The sequence below is a fragment of the Microtus ochrogaster genome, chromosome 18, assembly GCF_000317375.1.
Source record: "Microtus ochrogaster isolate Prairie Vole_2 chromosome 18, MicOch1.0, whole genome shotgun sequence".
Classification (NCBI taxonomy): Eukaryota; Metazoa; Chordata; class Mammalia; order Rodentia; family Cricetidae; genus Microtus; species Microtus ochrogaster.
Window position 1 is genome coordinate 50,827,973 of NC_022020.1, and position 16,516 is coordinate 50,844,488.

The 16,516-nt window shown below is 44.7% G+C and overlaps 1 protein-coding gene across 1 annotated transcript in view; it reads right to left on the reverse strand.

The window, feature by feature from the left end:
• Positions 1-16,516, reverse strand: part of Alpk2 (alpha kinase 2) — a 104,820-nt gene that overhangs the window by 78,928 nt on the left and 9,376 nt on the right. The window contains exon 3 of the mRNA XM_026783307.1: positions 14,750-14,867. Coding sequence (XP_026639108.1) covers positions 14,750-14,867 — 118 coding nt within the window. The remainder of the gene's footprint in view (positions 1-14,749; positions 14,868-16,516) is intronic.

Sequence of the window (16,516 nt, forward strand, 5' to 3'; positions counted from 1 at the left end):
TCAAGTCAGGTGTCTAGCTTTGGCCCAGCAGGGGAGAGCTCTGAATCACGCTAAGCTAAGCTTTTACTCCCTGTTCCAAGAGGGACAGCGCTCCTGTGGCTTTTTCCTCTCTTGACTGGAGCCACAAGGAGCCTGCACCTGACAGGCCTCCCTGACTCATTCCCTGCAGGGAGCCTTCTGAGAGATGCTTAAATTTTCACCGACTGCTTTCTGTCTAAAATGTCTACAGTTCTCTAACTCAGGTGGGATGAGTTAGACAGATAGATAGGTGCACTTCTGACTCTGTAGTTCTAAGTCCCTCTTCACCCTCCCGGGAGGGAACCCTTTATCTTCTCGCCCTATACATGCTCATAAGGCTTCAATCACGGGAGCTTGGTGGGGGTGGGGGAGCGCTCACTAACCTAACCTATTCAGTTATAACTTCAAGGATGCTTTATTTAGGCGGTAGTCAGTTTCTAGATGGATTGATCGTGGCCATGACCTACACTCTGCCTTGGATGACATCCTGGGGAGCTAAGTTTAGGGAAGCAGTCTATTTTACAAGCTTATTCGGGTCTGGAGGAGTGTGAGGGGGCTCCAGGAAGCAGAAAACTCTTTTGCCGGAGTATTCTTCAAGAATATGAAAGTGTCAAGGCCGAGTAGCCTTTAGTTTCCCCCAAGGTGAGCATAAGCATCGTAACAGCTTGCCAGGTATGGTGGTTCACTCCTGTAACTCTGGCGCTGGGAAGGCTAAGATAACGGACGGCGGCAAGTTCAAGGCCACAATAGGCTACAAAGAAAGACTCTGTTTCAAACAAAACAACAAAAACTAGAGGGGGAGGGATCCTGAGAATGTTATTTAAAATTCCTAAATCAAAGGCTGAAGAAATGACTCAGCAGCTAAAAGCATAGTCTGCTCTCCCAGAGGACCCAAGTTCAATCCCTGGCATCCGCATCTATAACTCCAATCTCAGGAGATCTGATGCCCTCTTTTGGTCCCCCCAGATACCAGGCATGCACACGGTACACAGACATGCATGGAAACAAAACACCCATACACATTAAACAAGTAAGTAAAATTACTTTCTAAAAAGAACATTAAGTTTCATAAGTCACAACTTCTAGACGGAGGAATTAAAACATGTTTTCAAAGATAGGAGTCATTCCCACGTAAGGGCCACCTACCCCCCTCCAGTCCACTGCTTCCCTTTCTTCGTTAGTTAGGCTCAGGTCTGTCCAGCTAAAACCAAATAAAACTGATAAAAAAGCGATCTTTGCAGAGTTTCCTATTATATCCATCATTCCCTTCGTGAGCCTTCTCGATTAATTCCTGGAGATCTGTCCTCGGCTATGGATTTACAGGGAACATCAAAGAACATTGTGGACAACAGGAAAATCCTGAGTAATTCAGCCATTCTGACCTACAGGTGCCAGGAAAACCCTGAAGGGATGATGACCAGTGTAGAGAGACATGGAAAGAAAGCAAGGCCAGGAGGCACGCAGAACCACACAGGATAGAAGACGGGCAATTGATCAAGATCTGAGGAGAAGCAGGTGTGGTGGCACACGCCTAACCCGAGCACTTGGGAGGCTGAGGCAGAAAGATCACAGACCGAAAGCCTAGTTTTGCCTACAAATACTCATTTATATCAATGAAAGAAAATAAATGTAAATCTTCGAAAAATGACAAAAGTAACCGTACTAAAAATAAGTTAATAATTGAATTGGCTATATCAGATTACGTGGTTTAGTTAAAATAATTTAAAGCACATATTTCAGTTGATATCAAATTTCCACTCTTCCCTCCATACACTGAGTAGAGAGGAAAAGGAATTGGACGTAAGCAGGACCAATTTTCCACTGGCTAATGGGTGCTATGTATTTTGCTTTCTGGTTGATGTATCTTTGATCATTATCTTTAAGTATCTCACAGAAAAGGGGGGGGGGAATTGGGCATAATACCAGTATCTGTTGTATGCTTCTATGTTAAAACAGTCTAACAGTCTAGTTACACCCACATGCAAAACTGCGGTGCAAGTAAGTTAAGTAATTCCTCCATAATGATAAATTGGGATAAGCCAGTGATCCATTGAACTCTGAAGTCTGGGTCTGTGTACACGTCAAGAAAACTGCCATTCAGAGAAAGGAAACAGTAAGGTAGAGAGAAAGCATTGCGTAAATGAAGCATTTCTATCCAAGGTCTCCATCCTACTCCGTCACTTAGCAATCCTGTGGGAAACATGTGTTGATACCTGGCATTTTGTTGAGAGCTGAAGAGAGTCAAGGAGATGGGGGAGATCTCGTATCTATCACCGGCAGCCTCAGAGGGAGCCTCAGAGAGCCGTTCCGTGCAAGGCTGCATTCTAGAGTGGGCAAGATAGCTCAAAGAAAGGGCTTCAGTGGTAGCCAGCTAAAATGTGAGGCTAATGGGTATACAGACCTGTGGACCCCGAGGTGATACCTAAAACCCCAAGAAGGAATTCCTAGAACAATTGAGTTCCACACCCGTTTGTCCTTCCTAAGGGAGGCAGCAGCAACCTTCCACCCTGTCAGAAAGTCTTACCTTGAATTCTCTAGGCTCTTTCTAAATTAGTCATTACCTTATTAAAGGAAAGGGGTCCAAATTATTGTAACTAAATGGGGTTTCTGGGTTTGTGCCCCCAGAATTATACCATACTAGAGAGGCTGAAACCTTTTTGGTATCAAGACTCCAACAACTGAGGATACCAAAGCACCTTTGTTAATGTAGCTTGTGTCTGTCAATATTTCATCAAACTGAAAAGTGAAACATTCAAATTTTATTTATTTATTTGGTTTTTCAAGATAGGGTTTCTTGATAACTTTGGAGCCTGTCCTGGAACTAGCTCTTGTAGACCAGGCTGGCCTCAAACTCACAGAGATCCGCCTGCCTCTGTCTCTGCCTCCCAAGTCCTGGGATTAAAGCCGTGCACCACCACTGCCAGGCTTCTTCGTTTTTTTTTTCAAATATTTCTTTATTCATTTCAAAATTAATCTATCATACCTTAGCATATATAGCATGTTTATAAAAAAAACTAAGTATATCTTCCAAAAATAAAGTAGAATTTTATGAAGGACATTGTGTTACGCTTTCCTAGGTATCTTTAACGTGAGGCTTAATGGAACACAGCTGGAGATTTGGGTCTGTTTCTGCATCCGGTGTGATTCAGTACACTGTTTCAGTAGCTGTAGAGAATCAGCCCTCACATAGGTACACACGAGAAGATGCCAGAAGAGAGGAGAGCTGCAAGAAGAATATCTGAGGGAACTGGAATGTTCTAGTTCAGAAAGGCGCAGAGTATTGAATGGAAAGGGTTGTAAAATCTGGATCTTATTATCAGTAATAGAGACGTTTAGTTTTCCTTGCAGCCCATTTTGCTGAGAAAATATTGGCCAAACATTATTTGTCCATTTGTTGAAGTGTGCATGTGACTGTCTGTAGTTCAGGTGTGCAGAGGTCAGAGGGTAGCCTGAGCTGTTCATCTTTGTCTTGAACATTGTTTGAAACACGGTGTCTCATTGATCACTGTGGCATAGGCTAGCTGGCCTGCAGGCTTCCGGGAAGGCCTGTATCTACTACCCATCCTTCTGTAGGCACCCTGGGATTGGACACGGGTTATTCTGCCCCACTTCACGTGGGTTCTGGGGATCCACAGTCAGATCTTCACACCTGCATGACAGTTTTGAAAACTGACCCACCTACACTCCCGGCCCTTGTCCACTGCTTTTTGCCCAAGCAAAATCATTCTCTGGAAAACAAGTGGCTACTTCAGCTTGCAAATTAGATGATAATGCATATGCTCTTAGTCATAGCTTCAAGGAGTTCAGCAGTGGGTTTTTATGAATATGTATTCTGTCTTTTAATATAGTTATCAAAAGGGTTTTTACTGAATTGTTAAGATCTAATAAAATTGGCCAAGTTCAATATGTCCACAGAAGTTGATGTTAAATAATACTCCATTGTTTTTATCCACAGCTATATGGCCGTGAAGGAAGTCAGGGCAGGAACTCAAACAGGGCAGGAATCTCAAGGCAGAGACTGATGTAGAGGCCATGAAGGAGTGTTACTTACTGGCTTGCTCCTCATGGCTTGCCCAGCTTGTTTTCTTATAGAATCCCAGACCACTAGCCCAGGGATGGCACCACCAACATGGGCCTTCCACCATGGATCACTGATAAGAAAATAGCCTACAGGCTTGCCTACAGTCCGGTCTTATGGGGGCATTTTCTCAGTTGACTCTCTCCTCTCTGATGACTCTAGCTTGTGTCAAGTTGACTCAAAAGAAGCCAGCATGTAAGGCTGTACACACCTGTAATTCTGGCCCTTGAGAGGGAGAGGGAAGAGGATAAAATATCAAAGTCATTCTCAGATTCACAGTAAGTTTGAGGCCAAACTGGGGCACATGAAATCCTGTCCAAAACATACAATAGCAGGACAGGGATTTCCATGTGGGTTGAAAACTGAGTTATCCCAGCCATAGCTGCTGTTCTTCCTCAGTGTCTGCTCTGAGGCCACTTCCCTGATGCCAAGCATCCCCCCACCCATTGCTGAAAATTAAACTGCGCCTCTTGGCTAGAGGTAAAACTTAGACCCCCTCTAGATCTGGAGCGTGAGCCACCACCCTGGGCCAGGGCCATTCCACTTCATCGCATACCCGGCTTTCCAGTGGAGAAGAGCAAGGGCTGGGAAGGAAATGTCTGCCTGGTCTTCTCCCTGCAGCCAGGCTGTGGTTTGCCTGAGCCTTGCCTAGGCATGCCACGAGGAGAGAAGAGAGAACATAACTCAGTAAATAACTCCATGATGACAACTGTGTCCTTACCTTGTCACAGAACCAGGTTAAGGTCATTCTATTTTCTTAGGCTGTGTCTGTATTTTAATACCTGGCTCCCTATTGATGTAAGTGATCTTCATTAAGTTATTTGAAATAGCAAAAGAAAGGAGATGAAACTGGGTTATTTCTTCCTCCCATCTTCCTTCCCCTCCTCCTTTTCCTCCTCCTTGTCCTTTTCCTTTTTTCTTCTCCTCCTTCTCCTTTGTTTCTTCTCCTCCTCCTCCTCCTTCTACGCTGGGAATCAAACCCAGGACTTTGTGCATATTTAGCCCATGCTATCCCACTGAACTACACCCTCAGCCCAAAGCTTTGGATTTTTCCAAGTCTCATGCCTGTGCTTGTCATAGTAATAAAATTACAGTGCCAGAGACACATAGAACTCCCTTGTTGTATTTTCTATAACCAGCTAAGAACATTTCAAAGTGAATGAGGAAATCACTGATCATATCTTCACTAACCCACTCAGTAACCTAGCCAACCAATGGGTTGAAGCATACAACTAAAGAGCTAGAAGGAAGTAGGAGCTGTGACCAGGCCCATTTGGCCCTCAGCCACATCTGTCTTTCTACTGTTCTGCTCTATGACATCAGGGTCAACTTCTTGCAGCTGGACCTCCCTGGGTCCCAGGTGGCTGAATTTTTGCTGTATCTGACCAAAGAAAGACAGGGGATTAAAGGGTGGGAGAAAGGGAGAAGCTAGCCTTGGGCATCTTTCCAGGTTGCGTGTGTTTTGCAGCTCTGGGTAGCAGGGACCACCTTCCTATCGTCTGTCATGAACCTCGTTACTACTCTTCCCATTGTTTCTTCAGCCCAAGAGATGGCGGCTTCCTGAGGATACTAATCTCTGGGTGATCTCCCTGTTCCCTGTTTGACTCAATCCCTATTGTAATCCTGCATCAAACGCTTGGAAATGAGGTTTTGTCCTTCCTCACAGATGCAGAAATGACAAATTTTATAGATCTTGGATATGAGACCCAGGGAAGATGTACTTGCCTTCAGCAACTCAGATGAAAACCTGATAGGGAACATCTATTATACACACTGTGTGTGTGTGTGTGTGTGTATGTGTGTGTGTGTGTGTGTGTGTTAGTTACTCTTCTATTGCTGTGATAAAACACTATAACCAAGGCAAGTTACAGAAGAAACAGTTTGCTTGGGCTTACTGATCCAGAAGGATAAAAGTCCATGATGGCAGAGAGGAGATATGGTGGTTTTACATCTTGAACTGAAAACAGGAAGCAGAGAGCAATCTGGGAATGATGTTTGGCTTTGAAACACCAAAGCCAGCCCTAGTGACATACTTCCTCCAGCAAAACCGCACCTCCAAAGCCTACCCAAACAATGTCACCAGCCGAGGACAAAGTTTTCAAACATCTGGGCCTATTGAAGACATTATCATTTAAACCACCACAGTGTTAGCCACAGATAGGAAAAAATGGTTAATTCCTATAGAACCTACCTTCCCATCTGATAGAAAAATGAAATGTCTATATAAATAGCTAAAATATAGGACAGTACCTACTAAGAACCACTAAAAGTCATGTCAACTGCATGGGTTCTGGACCAGGCAACAGAGAGAGTGAAGGTTTCCTGGGTACTGAAGCAGGCCTAGGAAATGCATAGTTTTGGAAGGAAAGATGGCATTTTCCTGGGACTGGGAGGGTAGAGATCCATCCAGACAGAAGAACTGAGAAGGAGGGAACATCTAGGTGTTCACAGGAAACACTTAGCCATTGCTTATTTAGAGGAAGGGCCAGGGATAGATAGGCACATAGGGAAATCCCACCATTTACTACTCAATCAGGATCCTTGCTTTTAATCAGTGTGGGTGGGGCAGGAGTGTATGCCTGAGAATGTGTGTACGGGTGAATGCAGGGGTGCATGCATGTGTGTGTGGACACCAGAGGTCAGCCTTAGGCGTCAGCACTCAGGAGACGGCCACCTTGATATCTGAGACAGGAGTTTGCTGATTAGACTAGACTGTGTGGCCAGTGAGCTCCAGAGGCCCAACGTCTCCACCTCCCCAGAACTGAGATTATAAATGTATGCCACCACTTCCAACTCTTTTTTAAGCATGAGTTCTAGGGATCAAAACCTCAGGTCCTACCCAGAGCTGCCTCCCAGGGCACATTAAGGAGTGCAAAGGGGTCTTCTTAACACCCCAAATGACAAACAGAGATGGAAACTATGCTAGAAAAATTAAACCAAATGATCCAGGTGAACCAAGACATACAGGCACCGGCCAAGAAATGGCAGAGCTGAGATGGGGGAATGTCTTCTATCCTACACTGGGGGGTTTAGACCTCAGGCTCCAGTTTGCTGGAAAGCAGATTAAAGATCCAGTCAGGTCAGAATGGAAGACAATTCTGTAAGATGTTCACTGCGTTGAATACCACTGACCACGGGTGGGGAGAGAAGGCTCTTCTGCAATAGGGCCTGCAGCCCTAATTGATCAGTAAGTAACACTCAATTCTCCAATACAATCAATACTACATTTCCAGCACATGTCACAGGACTTGATAAAGGAAGTTTTAAAATTAGCATAAGATTTAGTCGCTCCCGCAGTGGAGCTGAGCTGCTACTTCGGGAATGAAACGAGAGCATGCATGATTTACAAACCCAAGTGTCATCAAATTCCAGCAGGCAAGCTGAGGCTTCTTGCGGTTAGCAGGGGAGAGGTCAAGGTGGCCTAGATCTTCAGGGAGTAGAGCCGGCACAGGGAACTCGAACCCAGTAGGAAAGGATTAAAGTTAGGTTGTGTGGGAAAGAAGGGAAGGCATTTCGGGCAGATGGACCAGAGCAGTAGATGCGGGAGCAATCATGCGGGAGGGTCTGCCAAACAAGGCACTGTGGTGGCCGTCCCAGAAGACAGGGGCTGCTGCATGGAGCATAGCACAGGAGACAAGGCGACATCAGGAGCCATGTGAGCAAATTGCAGGGCAGGCCTGCTTTTACTATTCTCCAAGCGCCCTGTGGCTAGGGGACAGCAGCGTGTGTGGGTGGGGTCACATATGTCACGTGCTGGGTGAAGTTAGGTAAGCTTCCCAACAGCTCTGGATAATAATGAATCTTCCACCTGGGAAATGACACAAGGTAAGGGACCTAATTGTTAGGAAGGGCTTAAAGCAAGACCAGCCTCCTGGAGTCAGTAGCCACCAGAAATGCTTTGAAAAATGATTTTTTGGCACATGTATATATGCATGTTCAATTGAATATACACGTGTGATTAGACACATGAACATGTGTGCACACTCATGTGGAGCCCAGAAGTCAACCACAGGAGTCATCTACCTTGTTTTGTTTTTTAAACACAGGATCTCTTCCTGGGACCTAGTGCCTGCTAATAAGGCTAAGATGGTCAGCCGTCTGAGGTGTTCCCAGCTCCCAGCTTCACCCTGTTGCGAATGTTCTTACCTCAGACGATGACCACATCACACTCCCCTTTCCCCCTTCACCTCTCTGCTCATGTCACGCCACCAGAGAGACCTCCTTCCCTAGCTCTCCCTTCCCTCTACCTATATTTTTTTTTAACCTGATGCATCATATTCTTGCCGGCTTGTTACATGTCTGGCTCTTCATATTGCCCTTATCCCAGAAGACCGGGGACTCTAGTGTACATTGGTTTGTCACCAGTTTCTAGAATGGTCCCCGGCACATTGTAGACATTCAATGAACCCTCATGTTTGGAGGAAGCGCTGCTATCAATCCTACTGTACTGTGCTCCCGCCCACAGATCAGTAGACTTTGTTTTGCAGGAACCACCGATAAGATGTGCTTTTGTGAACGATATCGTAGGCCTGGGGTCCTGGGAAACAGAGTGTTTAGGTTCCAAGTCTAGCTTTGATTCTAATTAGCTTTGTTACTTCGCATGGGTCCTGTGATCTCTCTGGGCTTGCGCTGAGTTGTAAAGTATACTTAAGTAGGGAGTGGGGAGATGACTTAGTGGGTAAAAATGTTTGCTGCATGAGCCTGCTCACCTGAACTTGGATCCCCACATAAAAGCTAGACACAGCAACAGAAATGTCTGAAATCCCAGCGTACTCTTACAGGAAGAAGGAAGCTGGATGGAGAGAGGAAAGCTCCAGAAGCCCATGGGCTGTCTAACCTGCTCTATGCATTGTCTCAAACAAGTTGAAGACCAACGCACAAAGGTTGTCTTCTGACCTCCATATGCGTGCTGTGACCCATGAATACCCACACGCATGGACAATACACACATAGACCTACACATATCACGCACACATACACAGGTGGGGATTAAAGTGTAACAAGAGGGCCAAACCAATTGGATTTGACCAACAAAAGTATAACTGGAGAGCGGGAGGGGCAGAGCATCCGTGTGGTTCGGCCTCCCAGTATCGCGGAAAGCAGGACAATCCTCAGTTCATGGGCTTCTCAAGCTTAACTGTTCTTATCCCCTGAGGTCTTGTTAAAGTTCAGGCTTGGATTGGCTAGGTCTAGAGTTTGTGATAGGTTTCTGCATGATAGCCAGGGATGCTGATGCTGATGATGGAATCAATCAGCAAAGTCAGAGTTATTCCCAGCTCTGTTGACACCATGCGCTCGAGAAAGGTGAAAGCCCCCTTATTAGATTTTTCAGAAAACTGCCAGATGTCACTTGGCTTAGTACTCAAGTTGGGCTGAATCCCGGAGGTTAGAGCCTGCAAGCTACAGCCATGTGTAAAGAACCGCATAGCTGTTCAGAATCCGTGTCCCTTTAAAAACAAGCAAATAAATATCAAAACTAATTACTGGAATTAGGGAGGAAGAAGGAACAAACCCGAAAAGAGAACCTCTGATTGCTTAATCTGACTTAGCTAATGTGTGGGACCCTGAGTTCCATCCCCAGCACAGCTAATAATAATGATAACAACCACGATAACAAATGCGGTAAGATTGTAAAAAGCCAGCTCAGACCTGCTCTGAGCAGGAGGGAAATCAATCCCAACTTAATTGCTTCTCTTTGCCTGTAGCTCTGTCAGGGCTTTGGTGCCTGCTGTGACCAGTTTCAGCTTTCTGACCAAGCATCTCCTGTGTCAGCCTTGCTGGCATCAGGTACCTGCTAGGTAAATGAGGGCAGAGCAGCAGCTGGCAGGCAAAGAGATAAGCAGGAGGACAGTGTGGCAGCTAGCAGGAGACTGGTTAAGTGTAACCAGCAACTCTGATTGGAGGGAGAACACCCACCTGCTGGGGCAGCAGCCCAGGGGATGCAGGATGACAAGGACAGGGGCAGCCACCGAATGACTGGGAGCTTCTTACCTTGTTGCTCAAAGAACAAGAGTGACTAACCCAGTGGTGCTCTGTGGCTACAGCAGGGAACCTTTGAAAGTGATTCAGTCTTCATAATGCCTTTATACAGCCATTTCTCCAAAATACTGGTAGCCAACCACCAGGAGGCCTCCACAACTCAAATCACATCCCCAGACTTGGGGAGCTATGTGTGGAATAGCTCTTTCCCTCCCTTTGGGCAAGTCCTGAAGAACAGAGCAAAACCCACTGGCTGCAACTATAACCAGACCACAAAACTTCTTTGATTGCCAACTAAGAGACACTCATTTGGTGCTGGAACAGATAGGACAAGTCTTAGCTCCCATGGCACTTCCATTCCGTGTGGGTCCCATACCAGGAAGCAGAGAGTCACAATGAGCAAAGTTGCAGGTAACTGTGCATTATGACTGGGAAGAGCCCAAATGTCTGTAAGCAGGCGAACAGAATAGTACACGTTGTGGCTCCTCCACACACTGAACTGTGGAAACACAGCAAAAGGGATGAACTTACCAGACACCACACAGCAGAGATGATGCTCGGGATACTTACCTGGGGGTGAGGGTGGGGTAAGGAGGAAGACAAATACAAGAGAACACACCATACAATCTCATTTACAAAAAGTTCTACAAAATATCAACACATCTATGGGGACAAAAAGCACATGGGTTATTTTTTTAAAATTTGATCATTTAATATTTTGATGTCTAGCTTCTTAAATTCTTTTTTCTTTTTAATTTTTATTTTTATTGAGCTATATATTTTTCTCCACTCCCTTTCTCAAGCCTCCTCTTCTACCTTTTCCCATGGTTCCCATGCTCCAAATTTTCTCAGGAAATCTTGTCTTTTTCTACTTCCCATGTAGATTAGATTCATGTATGCCTCTCTTAGGTCCTCATTGTTGTCTAGGTTCTTTGGGATTATAAATTGTAGGTTGGTTTTTCTTTGCCTTATGTCTAAAAGCCACTTATGAGTGAGTACATGTGATATTTGTCTTTCTGGGTCTGGGTTACCTCACTCAAATCTTAATCCCCAGTGTAGTAGTATTTACAGATGAATGTTTGGAAGTGATTGGTTTAGATAAATTCGTGAGGGTGGGAACCTTGTGACAGGATTAGTGCCCTTGCAAGAATAGACAGAAGAATCACGCTTTCTACCTCTTTCCAGTAAGAAGATGGCATTCTGCAATTTAGATAGCCCGCCCTTATAGACCTTCACCAAACTGAGACCTTGACTAGAGCACACACTAATCTTGAAATTCCCAACCTCCAGAATAATAAGAAACACATTTGTGTGTTTAGGCCATTCCATATATGGCATTTTATTGGGTAGCCCAAGCTGTTTAAAATAAGCAACATCAAGTGGGGCAGTGGTGGTGCACTTCTTTAATCCAAGCACTCAGGAGACAGAGGCAGGAGGATCTCTGAGAGTTCAAGGCCAGCCTGGCCTACAGAGCTAGTTCCAGGACAGACTCCAAAGCTACACAGAGAAACCCTGTCTTGAAAAACAAACAAACATAAATAAATAAATAATAAATAAGCAGCATCTGTCAGACCATCCCTCATTCAAATCCCTCTCCTAGGCCACCCCATCTCTAGGTTTATGTGTGGCATCTTATGGAAGGGTTCGGAAAAGGTCCAGAGCTCTGGCCTTCCTATTCAGCAGAGGTCCCACTGAGTCTGGTTTTATGTTCTGGGGCAGAAGGTTCTGCAACTGACCCAGTTTTATAGAATTCAGAGACAGGGGAGCCAGTACATGGGAGAGGGCAAGGCAGGAAGTCAGGGTGATAAAGCCCAGTGCCAAATTAAATAGAGGCAAAAGGTGACAGTTCTGCCACAGAGTGAGAGTTTATTACAAACCAGAAGAGGCGAGGAGAAGCTTCTGGGCCCTAATGTGCAACAGAGAAGGGCTGCAGGCTTTGCTGAGATGTTATCAACTGTAAGCCATGAGGGGGAGAACATTTGTCTGAGGTGGCTCATTACCAAGACACTTGTTGACAAATGGACCCTGTCCTCCATCCTGTCTCTGTCCCCACAGTGCTGCGTGCCCACATACCTTTCTCCTCAGTCCTGTTCCAGTCTCTATAGTCCTGCCAACCCACAGGCCTGGTTTGGTTTCAGCTCGGCCGCAATCATGCCATGCCCTCTTACTAAGAGTCTTGGTGGATGTTGGCCAAGCACTCTTAAGTGCTAGAATGCTGTGGTTTCTGCCTCGGTGAGACTCTACATCTTTTCAACCCTCAGAAGCTCTGGGCTGTGACTCTCATGACAGAGAGGACCAAGAATGTCCCTAACACTCCCGATCCACTCTCAGTCCTCAGGAGATGTCGATGGGAGGACCTTGTAAGAGACAGTGACCTTTCTCTGGTTGTGCCAAGGTCTGAAAAGGGGCTCCTGAATCAATATGTCACCTACCGCCAAGACTCACAAGGTTTGTCCTAAAGGATTAGCATCATCATGAGAAGAGCTACCAACCATCTGTCTCCAGGAAGAGCTGAGTAAATGTGCTAAGGGCTGACCTATGATCATTCTCTGAGGTAGTCACCTACTGAAGTCACAACTGGGAAGTGATGATGGACAGCGAATTCTTCAAAGGGATCTATCACCCAGGAGACTAAATGGGAGATTCTCGTCAGACCCTCAGAACCCATTCAAGTCAGACTCCAGGCATGGCAAGAGTAAATGGATATGAGGCACAGCTTCTGAATTCATTCAGGAAGAATGTCAGGGAAGCCCCATGCTGGGAACGGAGGCCCTGTAGGTGCTGGGAAGTCATCCTTAAGACTTGTTAGACCTACTTAAGCACACAGAACGCAGAGTTCACAAAATGCTTTCCAGCCTTGGATGAAAACCATAGCCACTTAGCCAAGACATAATGAGGTTCAGTCATCTTTATTTCTAACCAGTGAGGTCTTGATCAGACACGTTAGTGATATTTTACCTCCGACAAGAAAAAAACAGAGAAGAAAAGTGCTGCTGCTCCAAACTAGCTTTCTTTCTTAGCTCCAAAATGCCGGTTTTAATCGGTTGCAGAAGCATCCTTTAGGTGGTGTGGTGCACACTTTTAATCCTAACACTCTGAAGGCAGAGACAGAGGCAGGGGGATCTCTGTGAGTTTGAGGTCAGTCTGTTCTGCATAGAGTTCCAGGTCAGCCAGGGCCACACAGTGAGAATGTGATGATATTTTGTTTGTGATCTAGCAAATAAAGCTGGCCTGAAGATCAGAGTGTGGAGCTAAGTCACTTGTTAACCACAGAGGCCAGGCAATGGTAGCACACACCTTTAATCCCAGTACTTGAGATTCACATGCCTTTAATTCCAGCACTAAGGAGGTGGAGACAGGAAGGAAAATGGCTGGGCAGAGAGGAATATAAGGAGGGGGGAGATAGAATTGCATTCAGTCTGAGGATTTGTAGACAGGATCTTGCCCATTCAGCCTGAGATTTTGTAGAGGAAAGAAGTCTCTGGTGGCTGGCTGCTCTGCCTCCTTAATCTGTCACATCTATCTCCATCCAATATGGAAGGTTGGATAACAGTGCTGAAATCTTATCCCTCTTTCTTAACTTCCCAGAGAGAACAAGAGTAGATGAAAAACTCATCTAATAAAGGGAAATAATTCTAGATAAAATTTAGCTCTATCAATGGCAAACTAGAGAAGGTTAAAAAGTTCCTGAGCACAATGAATATAGTTTCCCTTTAGTATCCTAGGGAGATCTCCGTTCCAGGACAGCCAAGCCTGAGGATGCTCAAGTCTCTTTCCTATATAACAGGACATAGTATCTGTACAAATCACCCCTATGTTAATTCCAATGCCTAATATGATGTAAATTATACATAAATTACTAGTGTACTATCTTGTCTAGGTCAGTGGTTCTCGACCTTCCTAATGCTTTGACCTTTTAAAATAGTTCCTCATGTTGTGATGACCCTTAATTATAAAATTATTTTCACTGCTACTTCATAACTACAATTTTGCTACTGTAATGAATCATAATGTGAATATCTATGTTTTCTAATGGTCTTAGGCAACCCCTATGAAAGGGTTGCTCAGCCCCAAAGAGTTAATAATCACAGATCTAAGGAATGAAGAAAATAAGTATGTCCAGTCCCAATGAGAGTTCTCTCTCTTTTTATTGTTTTTACATACCAACCACAGTCCCCCCTCCTTCCCTCCCTTCCTCCTGCTGCCATCGCCTTCTCCCATCCCCCATCCAGTCCTCAGAGAGGGTAAGGCCTCCCATGAGGTGTCAACTAAGCAGAACTAAGTGGAGGCAGAACCAAGTCCTTCCCCACTGCATCAAGGCTGAGCAAGGCATCCCACCATAGGGAATGGGCTCGAAAATGCCAGTTCATACACCAGGGATAAAGCCTAGTACCACTGCCAGAGGCCCCACGAATAGGCCAAGCCACACAGCTGTCACTCAACCCAGTGAGAATTTTTAAAAAATATTTTCAACCTACGGGTGATTAAATCTTCAGATAATCCATTCATATAGAGGGACCACTTTAGTCCCTGCTGGATGCTTTGACTGTTGCCTGCCAGTAACATCTAAGATCAGGACCTCAGAAGGAAATCTTTCAGCCTGATCTCATAGTAGGCAGCAAAGCACAGAAGACAGAATGTTAGTGAACAGTACACAGAAGCCACGCTGCTTACCATGAGAGATGGAGCAAATGAATGTACTGGTTCTCAAAGAACTCATAGCTGGAAACACGGCCTCCCTCCTCTATGGCTTCACCATTCTTGTACCAAGTCACCTCTGGCTTGGGCTGACCTGAAAGGGGGGGGGGATATTTAAGTTGTAAAGCTATAAATGGGAATTAAGAAGAAGGCCTAGGCACGAGCACAATGGGATATGTTAATGAAATGCAGAATAAAAACACTGTCTCTAATCATAAGAAAATATTTTTTTTTAATTATCCAAAATAAAACAAGTCTCCAAAACTATGGTCGATGGTCAAGGAGATGACTCTTCAGATAAAGGCTCTGGCCACTAAAGTCTGATGTCCGAGTTTGCTTCCTGGATCCCACGTGATGGAAGGAGAGAGCTGACTCCCATAAGCTGGCCTCTGAGCTCTGATCTCCAAATGCATTCTGTGGTATGCATGTACCTACCCCATTCCACAAAATAGATGATAGATAGATAGATAGATAGATAGATAGATAGATAGATAGATAGATAGATAGAATTAAAATTTAAATATATGAACAGTAGAGAGAAGGTCAATTTTTCAAAAAATATTCAAGAGACAAAGATATAGATGGTGTTTGATTTTTCATGTCACATGGGGCCAAAGTAACTCAGCAACAGGACTGATTAACATTTCTAGATTCGGTGACCTCATTTGTCATCTTGTAGGTTTTACCCAACAGAGATACAAATAATATCGGTCTAGTAGAAAGATAACACTGTAAGGTTTTGCTGTCCCATAGGGTAGTAAGTAGGGTTGTACCTAACCCATGTATGTGGTCCTGACATTTTTAAATGCCTATAAATATGCAGCTTTTCAGGCTTAATATTCTCTAGTTCTTATAGACACTGATGAGTTAACAAAACCTTTGATCATTAATTTTTCACAGAGATCACTTTGATTTCATTTCTTTTAAAGGTTTATCTTTATTACTAGCTATATATCTGTATCTGTGCATGAACATGTGCACACAAGTGTCAGTGCCCCAGGAAGGCAGAAGGATTCCACTGGAGCTAGTGTTACAGTTGTGAGCCACCCAGTGTGGATGCTGAAAATCAAGCTTCAGTCCTCTGCAAGAGCAGTGTACATTTTTAGCTTCTAAGCCATCTCTCGAGCTCCTCACATTACCTTTGAGAAAATTAAATTTTTATGTGTGTGGTACAATTCTTAATACGGCAATTATTGAGAGTGCTGGCTGGTTTGATGTCAACTTGACACAAGCTAGACTCATTTTGGAAGAGGGAACATCAATTCAGGAAATCTGCCTACACCAGATTAACCTGTGAGCAAACCTGTGGGCATTTTCATAATTGATGATGAATATGGGAAATCTCAGCTCACTGTGGGTAGCACCATGACTGGACTGGTGGTCCTGGGTGCTACAAGAAAGCAGGCTGAGCAAGCCACAGAGAGCAAGCCAGTAAGCAGCACCCCTCCATGGAACATCTTAGCTTCAGTTTCCACCTTGCAGTTCCTACCCTGACTCCCCTCAATGAGATGGAGTGTGACCTTAGAGGTGTAAGGTGAAATAAACCCTTTCTTCCCCAGCTGTTTTTGGTCATGGTATTTTATTACAGCAACAGAAACCCTAACCAGGCAAGGGTCCTGCCACTGAGCTATGCCCCAAGCTCATTGGAAATTTTATGTGATAGCGCTCAAACCTGAACCTGAAAGAACAAAGCATATATATATATATATATATATATATATATATATATATATATATATATAT